Source organism: Bombyx mandarina, chromosome 10 (assembly GCF_030267445.1).
Source record: "Bombyx mandarina strain Sakado chromosome 10, ASM3026744v2".
NCBI classification, from domain to species: domain Eukaryota; kingdom Metazoa; phylum Arthropoda; class Insecta; order Lepidoptera; family Bombycidae; genus Bombyx; species Bombyx mandarina.
Genome location: NC_143217.1, coordinates 8785639 through 8811819, shown reverse-complemented (window position 1 = coordinate 8811819; position 26181 = coordinate 8785639). Strand labels below are relative to the sequence as shown.

General features: G+C 38.1%; 2 protein-coding genes across 5 annotated transcripts in view; both read left to right on the top strand.

The window, feature by feature from the left end:
* The first annotated feature begins 535 nt into the window (after window positions 1–535).
* LOC114252031 (uncharacterized) lies at window positions 536–15903 on the top strand. 2 transcript variants are annotated; one of them, XM_089730376.1, is made up of 11 exons: window positions 536–686; window positions 1732–1895; window positions 4008–4159; window positions 9267–9381; window positions 10200–10346; window positions 10953–11013; window positions 12126–12219; window positions 12512–12722; window positions 14469–14601; window positions 15412–15617; window positions 15696–15903. In XM_089730376.1, exons 2-11 carry the CDS (start codon window positions 1737–1739, stop codon window positions 15822–15824), a joined length of 1407 nt encoding a protein of 468 aa, XP_089586502.1. In that variant the 5' UTR covers window positions 536–686; window positions 1732–1736; the 3' UTR covers window positions 15825–15903. The 2 variants fall into 2 exon arrangements, with proteins under 2 accessions (XP_089586502.1, XP_028042305.2); XM_028186504.2 differs by lacking the exon at window positions 536–686 and having other exon boundaries at window positions 1542–1895.
* A 1815-nt stretch (window positions 15904–17718) lies between these two features.
* Window positions 17719–26181, top strand: part of Nup154 (nuclear pore complex protein Nup154) — a 13609-nt gene continuing 5146 nt past the window's right edge. Inside the window, exons 1-18 of one of the 3 annotated variants that reach the window (XM_028186497.2) lie at window positions 17719–17886; window positions 18020–18125; window positions 18382–18538; window positions 18862–19095; window positions 19164–19345; window positions 19887–20158; window positions 20405–20536; window positions 20981–21108; window positions 21803–21997; window positions 22106–22248; window positions 22700–22871; window positions 22953–23320; window positions 23404–23542; window positions 24174–24288; window positions 24481–24637; window positions 24716–24802; window positions 24885–25072; window positions 25702–25855. In XM_028186497.2, the coding sequence (XP_028042298.2) occupies window positions 18042–18125; window positions 18382–18538; window positions 18862–19095; window positions 19164–19345; window positions 19887–20158; window positions 20405–20536; window positions 20981–21108; window positions 21803–21997; window positions 22106–22248; window positions 22700–22871; window positions 22953–23320; window positions 23404–23542; window positions 24174–24288; window positions 24481–24637; window positions 24716–24802; window positions 24885–25072; window positions 25702–25855 (2907 nt within the window). In that variant the 5' untranslated portion in view covers window positions 17719–17886; window positions 18020–18041. Of the gene's footprint in view, window positions 17887–17925; window positions 18126–18381; window positions 18539–18861; window positions 19096–19163; window positions 19346–19886; window positions 20159–20404; window positions 20537–20980; window positions 21109–21802; window positions 21998–22105; window positions 22249–22699; window positions 22872–22952; window positions 23321–23403; window positions 23543–24173; window positions 24289–24480; window positions 24638–24715; window positions 24803–24884; window positions 25073–25701; window positions 25856–26181 lie in introns of those variants that run through there. The other 2 variants (XM_089730373.1, XM_089730374.1) reach the window with 2 other exon arrangements.

Below are 26181 nucleotides of genomic sequence, written 5' to 3'. Positions count from 1 at the left end.
CCGTTATTCCGTGCGAAACGGCGGTATAGTAACAATTCCCGAATAGGCCCACTATTCTTAGAATTGTAGATGGTAAAACGTAAAATTGATTTACTCTCGATTAACTGACGAGTTATTCTAAGAATAAGATTTACTCTTGTTTGGTCGAATCGACCCAAATCGTATAATAAAAAATCTTCTTCATTCTTGCGTTTTCCCGGTCTAGTATAATAAAAGTTAATCCCGTAAAATTTGTAAATTTATTTAATTACTAGCGACCCGCCCTCGCTTCGCTTCGGAAACATTAAAACACACATGAAACAAAAAAAAAATTAAAAAAAAAATTAAAAATGTAGCCTATGTTCATCAGGGACAATGTCGGCTTCTAATGGAAAAAGAATTTTTCAAATCGGTCCAGTAGTTTCGGAGCCTATTCGAAACAAACAAACAAACAAATCTTTCCTCTTTATAATATTAGTATAGAATAGTGGTAAGTCAGCGTAGATAAGTACCGCCATCCTGCCTATTTCTATCGCGAACAGTCATACGCTCCGACTTGGAGGGTGGGAGAGTCATTATAGAATATAATCTATATATATAAAAATGAATTGTTGTTCGATAGTTTCGCTAAAACTCGAGAACGGCTGGACCGATTTGTCTAATTTTGGTCTTTAATTATTCGTGGAAGTCCAGAGAAGGTTTAAAAGGTAAGTAAATATGAAAATGCTCGGAATTAAATAAAAATAACAATTTTGTTTTTCCTTTGATGTTTATTTTATACAAAAGTTTAGGTCTTTTATTTATCGATTGAGGCACTACGAAGTTTGTCGGGTCAGCTAGTAGAATATAATTGAAGACTTTCACCTCAAATATCAAGATGAAATCGGTGGCTGCATTGTATTGTATATTGGATCCGTTATTACTTAACACGAGGTAAGCCGGGAGCATGTTCATTCGTGGGTGGAATAAAAAAATACACTCATAAAATAAACAAATAAATCTGGCCCCGAATTAAAATTCCCTGTACTACGGTCAGACACTGATATACGAGTATTTACGTATATATGTGTATATGTACATACATATGTAAATATTTAAAACCCAGATAGGGCAAACAAACCTGTTCATATCACGATTTATTTTAAAATTCCTTATTTTGTTGAACGATCTTAGTGCCCACTTGATGTTAAGCGGTTACCGGAGCTCATCAATAACATCAATAACGCAGTCCACCTTGAGACATGAGTTCTATAGTACAACGACTGCCCTACCCGTCGAATAGGAACGCATTACTGTTTCGCAACATAACTGCTTAGACCTTACGTCTCAAGGTGGGTTGCAGCATTCGCGTTGTGATGGCTAGTTACCAGTACCTACCTAAACCTTTAACACTAGATGGGCCACGGGGCCCCCATTCTGTAATAAAAAAGAAGAAGAAAACCTTTTTTCTTATTAAGGGTCATAATAAATGGCTTGACTAGTTTATTAAAAAGAGGTTTATATAATGCTGGCGATAAGTGTAAGCCATTTTTATAATTTGTCTAAGACATTGTATGACTGCTATAAAAGTGTCGATATTTGAAAAAAGTCATTATTGTTGTAATTTTCGATAACCTACCATGTCTTATCGCTGTAGTATTTACATTTGCTTACGAACTATATTATGATGTGTGTTACATTGAATACATTTAAGTTAATCTCTACGTACGCCGTCCGTACGTTGTAAGTAATAGTCACATTGTGTGAACACAGGAAAAATGGTGTTAAGCCGACAACTGTTTTTGAGTAAGCGTCTAATTGTCGAAGACAAGGCTTTCGATGGCGGTATTTTAGTCAATAGCTATGGTGTTATCGAAAGAGTTCTTGAAAGAAAAGAAGTTAGTCGACTTTTGGACGAAAGTGGTGAAAATATTAAGGTATGTAATCGTTTTTTCTTTAGCTGGGGATGGCCGACTTGATGGTAGATTTGTTGTTAAAAAGAGATTGCTTTAAGCGATAAAATCTACCTCATTTATTTTAGTGTCTACTAGAAAATAATAATTTATAAAAGATCCGGTATTAATTATTTATCAGCTAGATAAACAAGTAGACAATTTATAACATACTAAATGAAGTTGATTTCGTGCAACGTAATAACCCTTAACTAGAGACTAAGAAGAACCGAACTTAATCAGAGACTGAGAAATATCGGAGTCAAGAGAAGCAAAACTACCATTTCTAAATAAAGAATGAAACTAGCTTTGTGATCATGGTATTTATGGTCCCATTAATAATTCGTATCAAAATGTCTGAATGCACCGAGGCTGACCACAAATTCTGTTTAATAAAAGAAACCAGATTCAATAAATAAATGCGTTCATCTTGTTAGGTATGCAAACATTTGCAATGCATTCCTCTTCGGTATGATTGTCTGTCTGCTCGTATTTATACACGTGTTTTAAGCATCGAACATATACGCCATTGCAACAAATATTGAACTAATTTAATGTTAGTTATTTGTCTATAAAACCAAGGTTAATATCATAGACGAGGCCTGCAAATTGTGGTAATATTAAATAAATCCTAAACAGATTTAGCCAAGAAATACTCAATGCGTCATTTATACGAAAGACGTATAAAACACAACATTCTTTGATATTATTCTAATGTATGCACAAGGAAACTCATGGATTATAAATTTGCAGATAATTAATAACATAATTAAAATCAGAATAATTGCTTGAATTCGTAAAGATTGCAGACAAGAGTTTATTTTGCGAAATAGGTTTTTGACCCACGGAAACTAGTAATTTTATTAATGATGTGGTCCATAATAAAAACAGGTCCACGTTGCTGGTCTATGTGTGTTTAAATTATTACAATAAATCGACGCTACACGTTCAAATTCATTTATCTCAACTTGAATGTCATTAAACATGATTTTAAATGGGTCGATGACTTAACTTAAGTATATATGCTTAAATTGTCGAATATTAAAAATCTTTCGCTTCGTTTTTTGTTATGGCGACATCCGCGCGTAAATGTTGATGAAAAGCATTCATGGAAACATCAATGTTTTCAAACAAGTTTCCTGGAGAGCTACAGGAAAGTTTCAACTCAATCGGATTACCTGTGGGCGGTGCTTAGTAAAAACATTCACTGAAAGTTCATTCTAGATCAGTACATCAGTTTCACACAATAATATTAACACTGGTGGCTAATGCGATAATAAAACGCCGCTGGCAAAATCATCATAAACCATTTCTTAAAGCCACAACCCACTAGACAAGGTAGTACTAGTACAAGGTATAAAGTACAAGGACAAGTCTAGTAGAAGGTATAAAGAGGACCAAAGTTCGTTCTTATACCTTGTTCCTATAAAAGTCTGGTAGTTAGTTCGTTATAGTTTTATTCGGGTTTTTGGTATGGGATTCTGAGAGCTTTAATTTCTTTATTATGTGTAGGTTAGGTTTAATGACGATATGGTGTTTTTGGATATATTAAAACAGAACAAAAGATGTATCCTAATGGTTATTAGGATACAATTTGTAAATGATTACCAGTGTAATTTAGGTACACCTTCAAGTTTTACGGCTATTGAACCAAAAAGTAATTTATTATTATTTGAAAAACAACTTTTGTCTGTGTTCTAATTGCTTATCACACGGCGTCGATAACATCACGCCTCATTTTACTTCACACCAGATGTACAGTGAGCACATACATACATAATTGTAATTTCATACAATGAACTTAACACTTCGTAAAACCGTATTATAAATAGAGACTCTACACTATGTTTGTGTTTAGTTGTTTATGTTCCATACAACACTCGCTAACGAAGCGGAGTTCATTCACAGTTTCCAGGGAAATTAATTTTACCACGAGCAATCCGGCTTTAAAATAAACTCCGCAGCCCTAAGCCCTGTGACATGTCTTTCTTCAAACGAAAATGATGAGCTCTCAATCAGATGGGCAATAGAAAAAATCACATTAAAATAAATTTTATTACTTAAGCCATAAACTTGTTAACATATCAATTTTTACAGGTAGTGGACGGTGGTGATTTAGCGCTGATAGCGGGCATCGTTGATTCGCACGTCCATATTAACGAGCCGGGTCGAACCGCTTGGGAGGGATTCCAAACGGCAACCAAGGCTGCAGCTGCTGGTGGGATTACCACGATAATCGATATGCCCTTGTAAATATAACTCATTTAAGTATATGTTTTTTAAATTTCTACGCTAGTAGACGTCTTTATACATAGGCGGCACTGAAAATTTCGGGAATTAACGAAGTGACACAACATTACTATTTAAAAATGTATTTATTGCTTTTCGAAGTATTCTCCGCGAAATTTGACACATTTTTCCATACGATGGAACCAATCATTGAAGCAACCGTTCCATTTGGAAGTTGGGGTCTCCAAAATGGCCGTTTTGTAGGCGTCCACAGCTTCTTCAGGTGATGAAAATCTCTGTCCACGCAATTTATTCTTTATTTTAGGGAAAGTATAGAAATCAGTAGGGCTTAGGTCGGCTGTACGGCGGATGGTCTAATAATTCTGTTTTCTTGCTCTAAAAACTCTTTTGTTCTGTGCGCGGAGTGAGAACTCGCATTGTCGTGATGGAGGATGATGCGGCGGTTGCAGTTCTCTTTACGGAGTTCAGAAACGACCTGTGGCAAACAAATGCTAGCATACCATTCTGCATTAACCGTTCTTTGTCCCTCAAGAATAGTCGTAACATGGCCGGTTTTGGAGACAAACGTGGCCACCATTTTTTTTGCAACACTCCGTGAACGAACAATTTTTGTTAGCTTTAACTCATTTTCGAACACCCAAACTCGTGACTGGTTTTTTGTTTTTTTTTTTTTTTTTATAACAACTAAGAGGCAAACGAGCAAGACGGGTCACCTGATGGTAAGTGATTCACCGCCGCCCACGGTCACCAGCGTTTGCGCCAGTGCGTTGCCTACCCTTCAGATAAGAATATGCTCTTTTCTTGAATAACCCAATGTCGCAGTTGTTGGGGTAGACCGGTGATGGCAACGAATTCCAGAGATTTACTGTGCGTGGCAGAAAACTGTTTTTAAAACGCATTGTAGTGGAACGCCAACCATCCAGATGGTGCGGATGATAGTTCCGGCGAGACGATCGGTTGCGAAAATCAGCGGCTTCTATTAAATTGAACAACTCCTCGGAACACTCCCCATTGTAGATTCTGTAAAGTATGCATAGGGAAGATAGATCCCTACGCAGTGCCAAAGGATCTAGCCGATCGGCAAGTTCAGGATCGTCAACAATCCGAGATGCCCTACGTTGGATTCGGTCAAATGGAGATAGCTGATAACCCGGAGCCCCGGCCCAAAGGTGGCAACAATACTCCATGTGAGGCCTCACCTGCGCCTTATACAGCTTAAGGCGGTGAGCCGGCTTGAAGTACTGTTTGGCCCTGTTGAGTACTCCGAGTTTTTTGGAGGCCATTTTAGCCTTGCTCTCCAAATGACCGCCAAACTGGACAACACTCGAAATGTCTACGCCCAGAATGCCCATGTTCGGCTTGGCACAAAGGTGAGTGTTTCCGAAGAGTGGCGATGCGACAAAGGGGGCTTTTTTAGCGGTAAACGCGCAAACTTGAGTCTTAGAAGGGTTAAACTGGACTAGATTTAGTCCCCCCCAATCGGAAATCTTCACAAGGGATGATTCGATTTCAGACACAAGTTTGTTCCGACACTCATCGACGTGATCCCGAGAGATATTGCTGCGGCCGAAATACAGTGCATCCACGGTACTGTCATCCGCATCGCAATGAATGCCACTGGTATGCAATAAATCATTGATATGCAGAATGAACAATGTCGGGGATAACACGCAGCCTTGGGGAACACCAGCATTTACGGTCCGGGGGTCCGAGCATGAGCCGTCTACGACGACTTTAACTCTCCGTTCCGCAAGGAAACTGCCGATCCACCTACAAAGTCTTTCAGGAAGCCCATAGGAAGGAAGCTTCGATAGTAGGGCTTTATGCCAAACCCGATCGAAGGCTTTCGCAATGTCCAAACTAACGCCTAGTGCCTCACCCCTACTCTCAACCGCCTGCGCCCAACGGTGAGTTAGTAAAGCCAAAAGATCACCAGCTGATCGGCCTTTGCGGAAGCCATATTGGCGATCGCTGATCAGCTGGTGCTCTTCCAGGTAGCCCATGAGCTGGCGGTTGATTATGGATTCCATAATTTTGGAGAGTAAGGAGGTGATAGCGATAGGCCTGTAGTTGGACGGATCTGAGCGGTGGCCTTTTTTAGGGATCGGGTGTACTAGAGCCGTCTTCCATGAATGTGGGACAACGCCGAGGACATAAGAGTGTCTGAATAAGCGCGTTAAAACCGGTGCCAGCTCTGGAGCACACACCTTCAGCACAATAGGAGATATTCCATCGGGCCCACTCGACTTGTTGACATCCAGGGAGAATAGTGCTTTCCGCACAGCACACTGTGTGAAGCGGATGTCCGCCATTGTGGTTTCACACCTCGGGATGGTAGGAGGAGTGTTCCCCCTGTCGTCAAGAGTCGAGTTTTCCGCAAAGATAGAGCCAAGAAGATCGGCTTTCTCCCTTGCGGAATAGGCCAATGAACCATCCTCCCCGCGCAAAGGTGGAAGCGTCGACCGACAGAAATTACCCTGGACAGCCTTGGCGAGAGACCAGAACGCACGAGAGCCAGATGGCAGGCGTGCCAGTCTCTCGCCAATTCTCCCAACGTAATTTGATTTTGCCAATGCAATTTGCCTCTTAAAGCACCTGGAAGCAGAGTTGTACTTTTTCTTGAGTGAGTCCGAGTTTACATCCTTAGCGGCCTTTGCCCTAGCCCAAGCCTGGTAGTATTCCCGCTTGCGACGATGTGCGTCACGGCAGGACCCACCAAACCAGGGCCGAGACCTGCCACCGACGGGTACCGCTGAGCTAGGAACAAACAATTCCATGCCCTGCAGCACGACGCCGACAACCGAGTCAGCGCAGGTGCTAGGATCCTCTGACTTGAAGCAAATCTGCCCCCATGGGTAGGATGCAAAGAAAGAGCGCATCCCGTCCCAGTCTGCCGACCTGTAGTGCCAAACACGTCGTCTACCAGATGGAAGTGGTTGCGACGAGACGGTGAGAGGCACCACGCTCCGAACTAGGCAATGGTCCGATGACCCGAGAGGAGCATCGACCCATACCCGAATGGGTTCGGGGCGAGAGGTCAGCAGAAGGTCCAATAAGGAAGGCGAATGGTCTTCCACATCCGGCACACGTGTGGGAGAAGGTACCATCTGCGTCAGACCATTGGCAATGGCAAAATCGTGAGCAGACCTTCCCGCATAGTCAGTACGTGTTGACCCAAGCCAGTCAGAGTGGTGGGCATTAAAGTCGCCCAAAACCACAATTTCTGCGGTAGGAATCTGCTCAAGTATTCTGTCAGTGGACACCTGCAGGTGCTCGAAGAGCCGGTCAATTTCCGAATTTCCGCTATGAGACCTGTAAAGGCACGCGTAGACGCGAATGTGATCCTCACAATCGACGCGCACCCAAAGGGTCGACAGGTCTCTGCCTTCAAGACTGCTGAGCCTACGGTAACAAATTCCCTCCCTGACGTACACACACACGCCTGCGCGTGGCACAAAAATGTGCTCCAGGCTATAGGCCGGGTACTTTAGATATGAAGTGTCAGTTGGGGAGGAAATCTGCGTCTCCGTCAGGAAAAGCAAATCTGGCCTCTCCGTCTCGAGATGGTGGTGGACGGCATTTAAGTTCGAGTGAAGTCCCCTGATGTTAGAAAAATCCACTGCTAAAGTGGAGGGGGACTTCCTCGTTATTGGGCTCAGTTTGCACCCAGCAGCTGTGATAAACGACGCTTGATGTGCCCCCCCCAGAATACGATGGGCAGCCTGAGCCAGAGCGAGAGGATAGCATCTCTCGCTCTCGCTCTCGCTCAGAGAGGGATTCTCCAGTCTCTAAGAGACTGGTACCCTCCTGGGGTATTTTATTTGTATCACTCGTCGCCATCACAAAAATCAAAAATAACATAAGGGGTGGGGAAGGAAAGGGAAGGAGAAAGGTCACAGAGGGTGAGAAATTGTGGGACAGGGAATAAAAAGACAGGAGGGGGCCAACTGATACTCATTCCCACACGCAACGCAACAGTCCCTAGAAAATCTGTTGCGATACGTGTAGTATAATGAAAGTGCCAGTTGCTATTTGGGCCCCGAGGTAGAGGGATAAGGGCGCCGGGACTCTCACTCACCAGTCGAAACGCGGTGGCCTCTAGGAGGCCCCCACTTCACGCTGATTTTCTGTGAGAGGGTAGTGTTTCACCGGTCGATCCTGCCCACCTACGTGCTACAGCGAACTGCAGACTTGGATCTACTACTCTTACTTCGGGTTCGTACGCGTATATCCAGGATTCGTCACCTGATGCAATGTTGTATACAGCATTTGAGGATCCTGCGTGGAATCTTTCGAGAGTTCTGACGCACCAAGTAACGCGAGCCGCTTTTTGCTCTTCACAGAGCGAATGCGGTATCCATCGGGAAAACAACTTTTTTACACCTAATTGTTCATGCAAGATTATTTGTATTTGACTCATGCCAATGTCTAAAGTTGCCTGAATTTCGCGTATGTCACATGTCGATCTTCCTCAATCAGCTTACGCACAGCATCAACGTTTTCTTGGGTGACTGCAGTTTTTGGACGACCTTGACGGGGATCATCACTGAGCTTGACACGTCCACGTTGAAACTCAGCAAACCAGCGATAAATTGTGGTTTTGGATGGGGCTTCATCACCAAATGCAGAAATCATCCGGTCAACACACTGTTTTTGTGTTAAACCACTTCGAAAGTCATAATAAATCATCGCTCTTGAATTTTCTCGAGTCAATTCCATTTTCTCAACGACTAAACAAGTTTGACAAAACCTCGTGACAAGACCGAGAATCTTTTTTTAAATAAATAAATGGTATTCGATTTTTAAAACCAAGGAGTTTTCAATTAAAAAGATTTTAATATGACAGGAACAGTGGAAATATTCCATTCCCGATACTTTTAGTGCAGCCTTCGTAGCACAAATTCAGGCCCTTATTAGCGTTAACATTCTTGAATTATCTTCATTACACGTACAGAAGCATGCATAGGGCTCAAGGGTAAAAGTTTTTTCTGCTGTCGATAACAACCTTGGTTGTCAACTAACATGTGTCACAAAATCAAATGTTTCAATTAGCAAATCCCATATTTTTAAGCAACATATTTAATCATATTTGTTTTTTATCTTTAGGAATTCGATACCGCCAACTACCTCTTTGGAAAACTTGAAAGTTAAAGCAACAGCGGCTAAAGGAAATGTATTTGTTGATGTAGGATTCTGGGGAGGGGTGATACCGCAAAATCATGTAAGTTCCTTGTGCGGTGAAATGGAATGCATAGATTGATAAAATGGCATTAAAATAAGATTACAACAAAATGTTTTTTTTTTCAATTGCTTAGATGGGAGGACAGTTCATCTGGTGTTAAGTGATTACTAGAGCCATCTACGACGTAAGTGTTGTCACCCACCTCGAGATATGAGCTCTAAGATCTCAGTTTTTTTACCGTAGAACGGCTGCCCCACCCTTCAAACCGAAACGCATTACTGCTTCACGGCAGGAATAGCCAGAATGCCTACCGTGTGGACTCATAAAACGTCCTACCACCAGTAATTACATAAATTATATTTTTATGGGTTTGATTTTTATTACAAGTTGCTATTCCTTCATCCTGGAAGCCAAATGTGAACAATTAATTGTGAAGCACGTATTTCGTTAGAAAAATTGGTACATGCCTACGGGATTCGAACACCGGTGTAGTCGCAACGCGTGATACGAATGCACCAGGCGTCTTATGCTTAAGGCCACGTCGAATTCGATGCTCAAATACTGTCTAAAAAGTTACTAATTAATCTGTTTGTATTTTAAAATCGATTATTATTTATAATGCTATATATAAAGCGGCAATCTCGCACCGATTCGCTTAATGAGTATATACGTGTAATAAAAGGTATTTCTTATTAATAAGAACATGCTGTTCTGGGATTTGGCAAACCGTAATTAAATCGATAAGCTCTTTAACGCATTTTAAATGAACAGTTGATCGAGTAATCCAAAATTCGGTTGGTAAAAGATTTCAATATTATGTTTACTTTTCGTAAATTGTTTGTTTGTTTTTTGTAAAGGATTCACTGCAGGATCTGGTCGAAGCCGGCGTTGTGGGATTTAAATGTTTTCTGTGCCCCAGTGGAGTGGATGAATTTCCTCACGTTGAGTTACAGGATTTACAAAAAGCCTTTGCTAGTCTTGAAGGAACTGGATCGGTGCTTGCGGTAACAACATATACGTCTTAAACTATACTCATTCGGTTATCTTTAATGCTGTTATAACACTATAAAATAAATGCATAACTTTACATTCATGATTTTTACCATTAAGATTTTCTATGGTTAAACAAATCGAACCACTGAATATTTTTTTATTTTACTTTTACTTTTTACGTTTATATTTACTTTATATATTTTATCCGTTCGAATATCAAAGGGCAACTACATATTAGACCGTCATTGAGGGCATTTTGTAATGTCTATGAATTGGCTTAAAAACTAAGTTAAAAGTTCTATTTCACTCTAATAATAATAAATAAGAATTAATTAATTCATTTTTTTTATTGCTTAGATGGGTGGACGAGCTCACAGTCCACGTGCTGTTAAGTGGTTACTGGAGCCCATAGACATCTATGACGTAAATGGGCCACCCACTTTGAGATATAAGTTGTAAGGTCTCAAGTATAGTTACGATGATGATGACGATAATGAGACGTTTAGTCGGTGTGACAGACCAAAACGGCTTGACAACCATCTCTATCATCCTGTACTGCTGTTTTTAAAGGTAGTCTATGAAGGTTAGGTTATTTTATACTGGTTTCGTATTTATAGTTCCATGCTGAAATCGACTGCGCTTACGATCAAGGCCGTAAAGAAAAAATGAGAAAGAAAGGTGAGCACGTAGTTTTTGTTTAAATAAAAAAAAATCAACTTTTTTATATCAATAATAATATTTTAATAATTAATTTTTATTAATTTATATTTGTAGATTGGTTTGTTTGGATAAACATTCAACTTGAACCAAAACTTGGCATCGGTCATTCGCTTATTATCTACTACCAAAATACCAAAATATTATTATAAAACACACTTTTATTAGCTTAGTTCGCGTGTATGTTGCATGTAACGGAATCTTTGAATGTATATCGCACCGAATTCAACATTTCTATTTAAAATTTATACATTCATCAAGGACCGATGACAATACAGTTTATTATAACTTAATTTCCTGACCAGTATCAACATGATCAAAAAATATGAAATTATTTGTTAGTGCGGTTTTTAAGCTATTGCATAGCTCTTAACGCGGGCTTTGAGCGCGGCGACAGAATCAAGAAATTCCGTAACGAAAATAAAATCTAACACCCCCCACTCTGTCTACCATGTAGCTCGCGTTCAACACATTCACACGTTGCACTTGTGTAGTGTTTGTGAAAAAGCGCGCAGCTTGACGTTACACTGCATGCGCATCATGAAAAATCTGCCCATCTCTTTTTCGCGCGGTCTAGCTTATGAGTGTGACAGTTAATGTTTTGCTTTTGTTAATGTTTATAAATATAGCGTGGTCTTATTTTGTTATTGTTTTAATATTAAATGATTATTAACTAATTATAATTCCTTATGTTGAAAAAAAAAATGCTATGCAATAGCTTTACCGTGGCAGTCCCCGAGTGCCACACGTGTTTTTTATTTTTTATATACCCATGTCTTTTGTTCTTAAGCTACATATGAATTATTCCTTTTGGTTGTAGTCGGGCAGATGAACTAACGGCCAAGCCGATATTAAATTGTTAATTTACAAAGACAGCACAAATGAAAAAAATCTGTCCAAACATGATGGTGTCGACCCTCAGCAATGAGGAAACGACGCGAGGAGGAGAGAGCCAATAATCATCACCAATGAATACCGGCACCCACTTTGAGACATGAGGTCGAAGTCTCAATTGTTTTTCATACTAAGTAGCTAAATATCGAATTATAAAATGTTATATTGAATAATTTTAGACCTTGAAGAATATCACACATTCCTGGAATCGAGACCTGCAAGCATGGAACTTGAAGCTTTCAATTTAATAAAAAAATTTGTTAAGAAACACAAGTAAGTCATACTCATAATAATTAAAACACCTTACGAAAATGCTATTTCTATAGTTATAATTTATATTGCTTAACTTTAAGACATGTATCGAAATACCAAATAAAAAATAGGTATCTGACATATTGTACAGGCAAGGTCAGAAGCGAGAAGACCAGATTAGCGAAATGTATATCTTTACGAAAGTATTAAATTAGCGATATTTAGAAAACGAGGATCTTATATTTGAGCAGGGAGCCACATAATGTGGTAATTTTGTACAAATTCCGATTTAATTTCCGTGTTTGTTTTGCAGTGTACGCGTTCATATAGTACACGTATCATCTGCAGAAATAATCCCTTTACTTCATGCCTTGCGTCGAGCAAGAAGTGAGAACAATGGATTTTGGCGGAACGGAGTTACAGCTGAAACTTGCCATCACTATTTAACATTTAGCGCTGAGCAAATACCAAAAGGGCATAGCGAATTTAAATGCGCTCCACCCATTAGAGATAAAAATAACCAGGTAAATAACAAAACTACTGGGCTATTCAAGGTGTCTAAATAAGAAATAGCCCACAGCTTCATACTCGCTTTCAAATTAATCTAATATTTTTCGATTGTCCGTATTTATCAGATATAAATATGAGCCCATTGAGTTTCTTGCCGGATCTTCTCAGTGGGTCGCAATTCCAATCAGGTGAGAGAGTCTGCGAAGTGCTGCTCTCGCTAGGGCTAGTGTTAGTAAATTCTCTCAGGTTTAACTCGTGAGCTGAACTACCAGTCCGCCAAAAGCGAGAAGCTGGAATAGCCCTTAGGCTACCATCGAATAGATAGGGAGAAATTTCAGCTATTTTTAGATTTTATATGAATTTCGACGATATACTCGAGGAATTCTTAACTTGGTCGATGAATACATAGATGATATGTTGTGTAATCGAAGGATCAAGTCGTTACAGTAAGTGTTAAATTTTAATTCAAAAGCCGGCTGAACCTTTTCTTTCTCAGCCGACCTGAAGCAGTGACGTAGCCGTAAGAGTGTAGTTTCATCTATACTTCTATACTAATATTATAAAGAGGAAGGATTTGTTTGTTTGTTTGTATTGAATAGGCTCCGAAACTACTGAACCGTTTTGAAAAATAATTTCACTGTTTGGAAGCTACACTATTCCCGTGTGACATAGGCTATAATCTTTTTTGAAAAAAATTAGAGATCCTTACTAAAACTCCAATAATGTAACTCAAAGTGTAAAAAAAATTACGTCAAATATTCTTTACATCGCGTGCCCTGCGAAAACTATTGATGATAGAATAAAATAATGTACTACGACTTTGTAGAAAACATCATTATTTACAAAAAGTGTCGCGACAGCATATGTCTAACTATTATAGAATAAGTGTTCTTTTATTTAAAAAAATAACATAACGTCAAATATCGTTGAAATTTTTGTTAAAGACCCGAGTGGAGCCAGAGCGAGCCGCTTGTTTATTATAATATGAATAGGATGATTGTTCTACCCTTAAAACCGGAATGTATAATATAAGCAACTCAATCAACCATGCAGGCACACAACGCAATCCCAATAAAGAATACATTTCGCAGATGTGATTTTTATTAAACGATATCATTATCCTTAAACAGTAAGGTCGTCCGTGAACAAGTTTTAGGTACACAATTTTGGAGCTCGTTCTTAAAAACAGGTCAAAAATATGATATGCATTCTCAACTCAAACATTACCTACGTTTTATTTAAATCCGTGTGGTCCGCATTAGTACTAAAGTTGAAAAAGTGTTCATCATGTCATTGACAGAGAAATAATTGTTTATTCGCGAATTATTAGATTTTTTACTGTCTTTGTCGGCACACGAGCATACGGCTCACCTGATGGTAAGTAGTCACTGTCTCTGATGGATGTCAGCAATGCCAGGTCGCTGCCTATTGTTGAGGATTCTTCGCAAGCTTTATGTGAAGAAGAACATGCTACAGTGCGTGATTTCTTATTTATAGAAAAAAAGAAAGAAAGAAATCATTTAGTCGCTAAGCATAGTGAAAATGAGTTATTACTTGTTGAAATAAATACTATACTTACTATAAATTCTTATTATAAAACTTATTATAAATTCGCGCATCATCGTTTATCTGATTAAATTGAAAACAACTTTGATATCAAATCAAATTAGGTTCCAAGCATTATATTCGCATATTTCAAATATTTACAGACAATCGTGATGGGATTAGATCAGATATAATCAAAGCAATTTTTTTTTCAGGAAAAATTATGGGATTTCCTGTTAGAAGATAAAATAGACTTAATTGTATCCGATCACTCCCCGTGTACTCCAGACCTTAAGTGCAATAAAAATCTTATGGAAGCGTGGGGTGGAATTTCTTCCGTGCAATTCGGTTAGTACCGACTGTACTAAGAGCTTTGTTGCCGTCTCTAAAGATTGTAATTTGAGAATAATTGTAATTGTAGTTGTAAAGCTTTAAAAGCACAAGGGGTTCTTGTTAATGGAAAATAGTTATGTTGTTGTTCGTTATTTTAAATGTCAATTTAAGCGGCCATTTTGTCCTCGTGAAGAAAATTTTAATTACGCTATTGCAGCGAAGATAAAGATTTATTTTAAATTAACGGTGCCCGCGGCGTCGTTTGTACCTACAGTGAGTCCGCATATCACGAGAAAAACATCTGAGTAGTTAGTTCACAAAACCAAGAGTTCTGATTGGATCTGAAGTGATCTGAAGATGTACTAAATTTTGGACTGTGTTACATTAAACTGTCAAAATAATTTCTATTGATAATGACTGCTCATGTTTATCACAAATTATAATGCAGGCTTATTTTTCCGTCTTCAGTTGGGCACGTGTCTTCACAAATTTGATAAATAATGAATCCTAGAACGCTTGACCATTTGGACTACCTATTCTCGTTCTATTATTGACCATTAATTGCGGTCGTGTGACTGACTCTAGACCAGAGACTCGAGCTTTTAAAGCGTTTGTCTTATTTATTTATTTAATCTGCTTCGTGCGTTGTCTAACTACGAGCAGCGTATATCGAAATATCGGCAAAAAAGTACATATATTAATATAATTAATTATATTTTTAAAAAGTATTTTAATACGTATATTTTGTTGAATGTATGTAAATCGTAAATGAAAAAGAAAAAAATAATACCACAGCACAGATAATACAATATATCATAATTTCAGGGTTATCATTGTTTTGGACAGCAGCTGAAGCTCGTGGCTTGGATTTGACATCGATCAGTAAATACTTAAGTTCTGGACCAGCCCATTTGTGTAGTATACAACACAAGAAGGGTGCTATTAAGCCTGGTCTAGATGCCGACCTTGTGTTTTTCGATCCAGAGGCTGAATTTGTCATTACTACTGACATTATCCGGCACAAAAATAAGGTAAGGTTGAGACAAATTTGATTCAATGCAACGAACATACTATTCAGTTTATTATTTTTAATGTTTTACTTGTTACAGCTAACACCGTATCTGAATATGAAACTCAAGGGCGTAGTAAAAAAAACATATCTTCGTGGTCAATTGATATACGGAGATGGCAATGTTATTGGTCAACCTATAGGAGAATTATTACTGAAAGAATCTTAAATTTTGAAAGGCCGACAGTTCTACGCAACTCAAACACATTGTGCCTCTCTTGTCTGAAAATAAAGTACTACTAAATCTATTATTTAAATTTAATATTTTAAATAAAGAATCTAGCATTTACAACAAAGAAAAAATATACAGAATGGATTCCCTTACTCTTAAAATGTATTTTATGACATTAAATTAAAACTTTAATGACGTTAGTACAAGGCTATTTTACCATTTAAATTTTAAACGATGCCGATACTCATGAAGAAACGTTAAAACAGCCTGTGGGTGGTGTGCTTAACGGCTTATCCAGGAAATATAATAAAACAATCTTTGAAAAGCAACAGTTTTCAATTAAAAAAGAATCATCAAAATCGGTTCATCTAGGAAAAACTTCTGGGGTAGTAGACACACATAAACAATATAGTCAAATTCAGAACTTATTTTGAGGGCTGTAAAAAAGTAAGCCGTATAAGCCGATTCAATTCTCAGGGTCTTCTTTTGTATTTGTGTTTATGGTACCTACATATAAAAACCCACCTAACAAACAAGTTCAGCCCAGAAAGATATTTTGTTCTGATCTGATCTAAATATTTTCACACTTGTGCACTTTCGCAGATGCGAAACGGTTATTAAGCCATCATCGTTGCATGATTACATATACAGAAACATTAAAATAAGAAAATAAAACATTTCACATAACTGCGCTCCTCGCGTTCACGCCAAAAAACCTCTCAAAGATAATTTTATTCGGTTTTCCTACTTAAGCTGATAGCCTTGAGAAGCTATATTTGCGATACCGGACAAGAGTTTTCATTGATAAAATAAATATATTTCAGCCTTGTGTGGCGTTTAAGAACGCACATTTTTACGATGCGTAAGCTGGAACGCACGAGAAGTACCCTCCCGACTAGGCGCGTCAATACCCCCGCCTCCGCCGTTCGCCCGATCACGATGTTCGACCAGCCCATACCGTGGGCCCCGAAGGTCAAATATTTAGGCGTCACCCTCGACAGTAGGATGACATTCCGCCCCCACATCAAGACGGTACGCGATCGTGCCGCCTTCATTCTAGGACGTCTCTACCCGATGATATGTAGGCGAAGTAAAATGTCCCTTAGAAATAAGGTGACACTCTATAAAACTTGCATACGCCCCGTCATGACCTATGCAAGTGTAGTGTTCGCTCACGCGGCCCGCATACACTTGAAATCATTCCAAGTCATTCAATCCCGTTTTTGCAGGATAGCCGTCGGAGCCCCGTGGTTCGTCAGGAACGTCGACCTCCATGACGACCTGGACTTAGAGTCCACCAGTAAGTATCTGCAGTCGGCGTCCATGCGCCACTTCGATAAAGCGGCACGACACGAGAACCCTCTCATCGTGGCCGCCGGTAACTACATTCCCGATCCTGCGGACAGAATGGAAAGCAGTCGACGTCGCCCAAAACACGTCATCTCGGATCCTCCCGATCCACTAACGGTGCTTTTAGGTAATTCAAGCACCGGTCACCGTTCTCGTCGAACCCGTCGCTTGCGACGAAGGGCTCGACGAGTAAACTAACTCTCAGACACAGCCCACTGAGTTTCTCGCCGGATCTTCTCAGTGGGTCGCGTTTCCGATCCGGTGGTAGATTCTGCGAAGCACGGCTCTTGCTAGGGTTCGTGTTAGCAACATCGTCAGGTTGAGCCCCTTGAGCTCACTCAATTGCACTATTTCTTAATCAAAATATTTTGCCTTGATAGAAATCTAATACTTTGTTTCGGGAAGACTTTAATAAAAATTTAGTCTTATCAATGGTGTCAACTGTTTCAATCCAAAACGACTAAAACTAAATTAAGGTATAATGGACGGATAAAATACTAATTTAGGAGCAACTCTATTTTTTCTCAAATGTTGGCAATGCTGTGTCTTTAAAGTTCAAACTTCAAAGACAGCCGTTTGTGTTTATAGTTTAACTTATTAAACACAAAATGTTTTACTAAGTTTTATGATCTAACAGCGTATATTGGTTAAATTTTTGCTAAAAAAATCATTCATAGTCTGCGAACAAACAGATATATGTTAGGAATAGGTGTGAAGATAAACTTTTTGACAGATACATAACCTCGCAAATCTGAATTTTAATAAACTAAAGTTTTTATTTTTCGGAATAGGAAATAAAGATTTTCAATCACAAGTGATTTAAGCAATACTTTATTGCTCAGGTTCTACGGAGGTACCTACAAAATGCAGCTAGAATCTTTGGAGCTGGCTGGCTGTACGCTTGACCGGTACATAAGCTTTGATAATTCGCGCCCTTCCTTTTTGGAGGTAAGTAATTGAGCGATTAAAGTAATTGTTAAATAAAAGCATATAAATTGAAAGTATAAAATTGAAAACAAAAAATTAGTTACTTTCTTTTTACTTATTCAATCTAGTTAACCAAAAATATGTTCTTAGATAGGTTACAAACATATTTTGGTAACATAATCAACATCATCGATCATTTTTTGAGCATAAGCTCAATTTAAGAATAATGGTTTTTCAATTTTAGTCTAAAAATAAACATGTATGTAATAATTTTCAGTTAACTGGCATCGCAGCACAACGGAGTCCAACATGCAGTGGGTTAAATGCTGGCGATTACCGCAACCTTGCTGCTCTCCTGAACCATCCAAACTTGTCACAGTTGAAAATTCTCAACAAAGTGCCTCTGCCACCAGAGATTATGGAACACTTTGCTCGTATCCTTTACAATTTTAAATTTACAATTTTTTTATAGTTATTAGTAATTTATTGGTAATTGATGGTCTCACATAAAATGTTTAATAGATTCACACTTGTCAGGGTACTTTGGTTCTGAAAATGCAATTAGTACTGGTAAGCAAAACAAATAAATTATAAAATAATTTAAAGAATTGTAAAAATAAAGTGTGTTTGAGACAGATTAACTCAATAAAAGTATATCAAACAGAAAGCACCCTGAAAATTGATTGTTTTCTAACTTAAAAAAATCTGCTTTATAAAATTAATTATAATTCATGATTTCCTTTTAAATATTATTCAGATATGCAATGCCATTGTTTAATGGGAGTTTTCCCTGAAATTAGCAGAGTTTGGCTTGCAATAGACAGCAATATATATGTTTGGGCATTTGAACATGGGAGTGATGTTGCATATTTTGATGGATTAGGAGAAACCATAGTCAGTGTTGGCTTAGTTAAACCAAAACCAGGAGTGTTTCAGAATTTTGTCAAGTATTTGCTCGTTCTCACGACAACAGTGGAAATTGTTGTATTAGGTAAGAATACAAAATTCAAAATGCTTGATTGTGATGGTTGATTGCGACTTCAAGAATTTAATTTCCAGGTGTGACATTTTCATCAAACAAAAGCGATTCTCCAAGAGAATTTCAAGAAATACATCTTGTCTCAGAACCTGTCTTTGTTCTGCCAACTGATGGTGTGTCAATGATGTGTGTTAAATCCACTTCAAGAGGTCGAATATTTATGGGAGGTAAAGATGGCTGTCTGTATGAAATAACGTATCAGGTAATTAAATCCAGGATAAATTAAAGATATTTAACAAATATAAGGAACGCTATTTCTATATATCTCCATTAGTAATTATACATTAATGAAAATAAATAGGGACCAGACAAAAAAATTTAAATTATAATATTAAATAAAGTCTTGTATGCCCATTCCATGCCATTCAAGGCCATGAGAATCTAAATTTTATCACAGATAGCTAAAGGCTTTAGCTTTTTTAACATCACATTCCTCTTTTTTATTAAAATTAAAAATAATACTCTATCTAAAGAAATGATAAGATGAAGTTAAGATAATAACTAGGTTTGATTTACAATTGGAGTGAATATATTTGGCATTCAGTATTTACCACATCTACACATAGTATGTTTTCTTCTATTATTTTCTTATATAAAAAAATTATTAATTTGGCAAAAGAAGTACAAAGATAGTTTATGTGGGAAAAACAATTTAGTGTGGTATTCATTATAATTAGTTATAATATTAGATTAAAAACAAATCTTAGTTGACTCTAGTATATTATTGATGTCTTCTTTTGCAGGCACAATTAGGATGGTTTGGTAAACATTGCAAGAAAGTGAACCATTCCACCAGCACTCTTTCATTCCTAGTACCATCATTTCTAAATGCTGCATTATATGACGAGGATCCGATAGTAAAAATTGAAGTTGATGATTCCCGGAACATTTTGTATACACTCAGTGAAAAAGGCTGTATAGAAGTATTTGATCTTGGCAAAGATGGTGACAGCCTCAGTCGAGTTGTAAGGCTAACACAAGGAAAGATTGTATCTGCAGCTGTGGATATAGTGAAGTAAGTTGAGTCAGTCTTAAATATAATGAAAAAAATAGGTTCATTTAGCCGATTCAAAAAAAGATTATGATTTAACTCACTTAAGAAATGTAAATATTAAATGACTTGTAATATTAAATGATTTATTTAACATTAACATTACCATTATTCTTTTTGATTTAAGATTCAATACAAACACAACTCTGAAAGATCAAAGAAGTAAATAATCAGTAGTAAAAAACTTTATATCAAAATTTTTATTTACAGAACTTTGGAAGTAAGCAACTTCAAACCTGTCATAGCAATTTCTGCTGTAGATGAATCAGAGTCTGACCATTTGAATTTAGTAGCAGTCACACAGACTGGAGCAAGATTATATTTTAGCACGGGAAGTGGAGAGTAAGTATTGATTTGTATCAGACTTATACCACCAAAAACTATACTACTATTTACTTACTATTTATTTACTACTACTGTAATACTATACTATAATATATACTACCAAATATAATTCCATCCAACCTTAATATCAGCCCGCTGAGTATCTCACCGGATCTTCTCAGCGGGTCGCGATTACAATCTGGTAGTAGATTCATTCGTGAAGCAGCTGCTTTTGGGTTCTTAGGTCTTCTTTAGAGGCGCTTAGGTAGCTGTTAGCAAATCCACCAAGAGTGGCTGAGCCTGTGCTCGACCACCTGACTTAGTGGAACTGGAAAGACCTAAGGGCCACCAGTAACGCAATGCTTCCTTCATAAAAAAAAAAACAATATAATTATTACATATACATTACATATTCAATACATGATGAAATATTGATTACGTGAAGGCTATTTTGATTTACAGTACAAACCAAAGTGGTATACAGCGACCACAGTACTTAACAATGCTGCATGTAAGGCTGCCCCCTGGATTCACTCCCAATTCATCAGTGTTAAAGCCAAAACAAGTTCACAGTGCTGTTTACGAAAATGGTGAGTGTTGAATTAATTTCCACAAAATGGTATGCATACTTAGTTGACCTCTGTAGGACAAATGACAAATAATGACTTACAACAGATTTTTCATTGAATGATCTAAGTAAACAAGCTTGAGCTCTCTCCTTTTAGCTACCTCAAACGCTGGTCACCGCCCTTACCGAACCCGTCACTTGCGACGTACGGCTCGGCGAGTAAGTTAACCCATAGACACAACTCACTGAGTTTCTCACCGGATCTTCTTCGTAGGATGCGTTTCCGATCTGGTGGTAGATTCTGCGAAGTACTTAAAGGCCAGTGTTAGCAACACTCTCGGTTTGAGCCCCGTGAGCTCACTTACTGGCCCACTTACGCTGACATAGACTTTCAAGGGTATCAGCTTAGGTAGGAAAAAAAAGCTCTCTTATTTTCAGTAATGACTAGCATAGGATACCGACATATATAGACATTAGACAATCTATCTTGAAACTTAAAACATCCTTCATTAGGGTACTTGTATGTGAATAGGTGTAACTACACAATTCCTTTAAAGAAATTGTTACCGATATTTGAATACCGGCATAATCGTTGATACTTTTTAACCCGTGGCTTTTAGCGTTTAGGCTACGACGTCGACTAATAGCACGTGGGAAGGTAACGGCGATGAAAGTCGAGCAAGATATCCATAATTATGGATTAATTTGTATTGCAGGTTCCCTGGTAATGATATGTTCATCCGGTGGCGGCGAGGCGGAGACTCTGTGGTGCCTGTCTCGCGTCATCCCGGGCAGCGCGGCCTTCAGCGAGGCGCACACCGTGCTGGCGCTGGACGGGCCCGCCTGGGCGCTCACTGCGCTGCCTCACCAGCACGCCGCTCACATATCCAACGCTCTTCTCACTAAAAAAGGTTTTTATTGCCATGATTACATTCACAAATCGGATTCTCGATCCAGGTTGATGAAAAACATGAATTCAGGATATAGTTCAAATAAACAAAATAATGTCCATTTACCAGAAGTGTGGTGTGTCTCGCGATGGGCAGTAGTGACAGGGGCGGGAGCCTGTATCATAACAGCCGGAGCTGCTCCAGACATACTACGAACATTACTTAGAGACTGTCGGGGCCCTGAAGCACATGCTGTTAAGGACTTCTTTCAGGTATATCATGATCATTTAAACACACACATGGTAGGACCGAACAATATTGAGTGTACTCTACTTGTACTGTCGTAATATTATCGTATGTATTTATTTAAGTACGCGTATTTGTATCTATAAATATATGTATGTTATATATACACATATGTTTAAGTAATATCACTATCACACTACACCTACCAAGGTTCATCTCTGCACTCCCCTAAGGTAGACTATTAGAGAATTTCTATGGCATTAAGTCCGCCTTTATACTGTCTAGTATATAAAGTTATAAATAAAGAATGATCCCTAATTTAAAAAATAGCCTATGTCACTGAGGGACAGTGCAGCTTCCAAACAGTGCAAGAATTTTTAAAATCGGTTCAGTAGTTTCGGAGCCTATTCAATACAAACAAACAAATCTTTCCTCTTTATAATATTAAGTATAAATAAATGGTAACTATTATTACAGCTGCACAGTGTAGAACAAGCATGCGCATGCGCCTTGTATTTGGCGTGCGAGGATACCACCAGCAGTGACCTCTCAATCAGCGAGTGGGCTACCAGAGCATTCTTCTTATATGGGACCCAGATGACTCCAGCTCCAATCTATCAGCACTCTTCACAGATGCCTTCCAGTATAGGTAGGTATACACAAAAATGTTATTTAAGTTTTCGTTTTTTTTAGTTGAATGTCTTGCAATAAATTATTCGTGATTTTTTAGGTTCACCCAAATTTTCACCGCGACAAATGTCAACGCCCATGTCGAGAGGGCCGCAGGGTCAAATTCAGGGACCGCAGGCAAACAAGTTCAATCAGTCGTACCAACAACACATGAACCAGTCATTCCCGGGGTCGCCGAACCACTCGATGATGACGCAACAGCCGCAATACTCTATGAGTCCGACCCCGTACAACCAGACGTCGTTCAATGGAAACATCACTCAGCAACAAAGAGACCCTAACTACCCTGTGCCAATTGAATTTAGTGCGAAACACAACGGCCTCTATATTTACGTCGGTCGAATACTGTTGCCGATATGGAATTTAAAATGCGTCTCGAAATCCCAGACTCCGGACAGTAAAGAATTCGTAAGTAATAAACCAGTCACCATAATTTAAAACTAATTATCGTATGACAATTAATTGAGATCTGATATTCCGTACATTCTCAGATGTCTAGTCAAGTGACAGGCGAGGACTGTGCGTACATAGCCAAGAAGTTGCAACGTGTGGCGGCGTTCATGCAGCGCACATTGGCGCCGCAACATTCTGAAGAGCACACATCGCTAAATGCATTGAAGTTATTTGTCTGTAAGTAAATTTACATTTCTGAGTAGGCGTTATTTTTTTTTCCTTTTTTTTTATTGCCCTTGTAGGCAGACGAGTATACGGTCCACCTGATGGTGAGTGGTTACCGTCGCCCATGAACTTCAGCAATACCAGGGGCATAGCCAAGCCACTGCCTACCGAATTTTTAACGAATTTTGACTGTTAGAATAATATCGTTACTCTTTTAATCTTTATTAACGTTCTTCAATCTTTATTAATTAAACTATATTAATTATAAAGCAGCAATAATCATGTCATTACAGAATTTACTGTAATGCTAATATACGTAATGTAATTATACGTGAGACTTTAGAACTTATATCTCAAGGTGGGTGGCGCATTTACGTTGTAGATGTCTATGGGCTCCAGTAACCACTTAACATCAGGTGGGCTGTGAGCTTGTAGACCTAACATTGTAATAATTAAGTATTTAGCTGATATTACTTTTTCTCAGGATAAAAACGAAGATTTAGAGCTTTGAAAAAACCACATGAATCTATTGTTCTGTTTCATAAAAGAAGTATAAATCAACAAACACACTCCCATTTATAAGTATTGTTGTAAAGTTACAGTATTACATGTATTTCCAAATGATGTTGATTTATGTTTACAGCAATGGCAATAGAAATGTTGAATCTATGGAGAGTACTATGTGAGCACCAGTTTCACGTGATAGCCGCGAGCCTGCCCGCAGATCAGCAGAATGCTCTTCAAGCAGCAAGTTTTAGGTAAAAACTATTATAATAACAGATATCATGAAAAAATCTATAATACATAAATTTAACAATTTTTTTTTAATTGATTATTTCACTCGCTCTTTGTCTTAAATTTTATAAATTGTGAAATTGTCCTTTTGGAAAATTTATATAGCAAGCAATCATCAAATGTCAATATTATTAATGTCCTTTTTTAATTTTTAGAGAATTATTGGTTGGTGGTCAGGAAGTAGCATGTTTACTTCTGGGATCTTTGGTGGCAGGATATCTGCGTGACAATGCTTCTGTTGATGGAATTTCACAGAAACTACGACAATTATGTCCAACATTGTACAGACAAGAAGACGCTACTTGCTCCAAGGTAATCTAGAATTTTTATTTGTCCAAATATGTTGCAATTTTGCAAATAATTACTTTATTAAAAGTTAATTTTTTCCAGGCCAACGAACTCTTGATGTTTGCCAAACAACAAAAGAATCCCACGGAAAGGGAAGAAATGTTGCAGCATGCCCTAAAACTGTGTAAAGTAAGTGAACAGTTTGCTGTCATACACGTAAACAACATAGTTATATATAATATTAAGTGCTAATCTATATATTTTGATACAGGATGTGGCCCCAAATGTGAACCTGCCATTGGTTTGTTCAAAACTGGCATCTGTTGGGTTTTACTCGGGGGTGGTGGAACTGTGCGCTACTTGTGCCTGCAAACTCGATCCTCAGGATAAAGCACTGCATTACTATAAAAGTGATCAGCCCACGCAAGATAGAGAAGGACATTTAGCTTATTACAGAAGGTAAAGTTGTAAATATAAAAAATGTTTTTTTAAAATATGACTAGTGAGACCCGTTTACGTTCTACTAGTGCGAAAAACAAATATTTCTTGGATATATTCGCTACCTGTCATACTTTACGGTACCATGACAGAAACCTTCCCTAGAGTACCAATAAGAGATAACAAAATTTGTACAAGTGTCATCACAAACTGAAATAAATGAGAACTACAATAATTTTCTTTATCCAAAAGGCGATAATAAAAAAAATGTATATGTATTTTTTATCGCCAAACGTTGATAAAATAAAGGTAGAAAACTGAAAAAATAAATACGTACAAAACAACAGTCTGTTCGACAAGTAATACGGAAATACAAGAGATCTTATTGACACTATTCAAAAATAAAATACTTTTATTGTAAAAAGCATTTAACCACCATCACATAGCACTGTCAAAAAAAATTCATAAAAATATGCATAGAGGGAGTGGGCAAGGAACAAATGATATTCTTTTTCTTCTTTCGGGCCGACAATAGTTCGTGAAACAATAATAGAATACAACGAACTGTCGTGTAATTTTTTAAGTTACGATCACGTATTTAATTATTGACTACTTTATAGAAATTAATTTATTAATGGTTATGAATTTAGAATGGAAATATATCGCGAAGTGTGTGCTGCTCTGGAGCGTCTTTACGAGCGCAGCAACGAGGCGCCGGGCGCCGAGCCCTCCCCGCACCGAGCGCCCTCGCAGCACTCCGCCGACGCTGACGTCACTCTGTCCCCTGCTGATGCCAACTATCAAGTATGCAATAATACAAATTATATTTTAAAGTTGTCCAATAACTGTACCAGTAGTATATGATATATAATTTTTTTTCGACATGATTGTTTTTTTTTTCTTCATCTGATGTAAAGTGGTTACCAAAGACCATAGGTATCACACCTATAAGCTGTCACTCATCTTAATACAAGAGGTCCAAGTCTCAATTGCATTGTATATATAACATTGATAACAACTTGCGGGATTTGGACTCATATCCATCCACTTCACTTTCAACATTATATATCAACGTTACCTACTGCATAGATATAAAATTTTACATTAACAGAACCAAAATAAGGATAATG

Bases quoted from the DNA above. Each gene is read 5' to 3' on its own strand.
- LOC114252031 (XM_089730376.1), top strand. From the start codon at position 1,737: ATGGTGTTAAGCCGACAACTGTTTTTGAGTAAGCGTCTAATTGTCGAA. The intron at 10,347-10,952 runs GTAACAACATAT...TCGTATTTATAG, and splicing joins GAACTGGATCGGTGCTTGCG to TTCCATGCTGAAATCGACTG. The intron at 15,618-15,695 runs GTAAGGTTGAGA...TACTTGTTACAG, and splicing joins TTATCCGGCACAAAAATAAG to CTAACACCGTATCTGAATAT.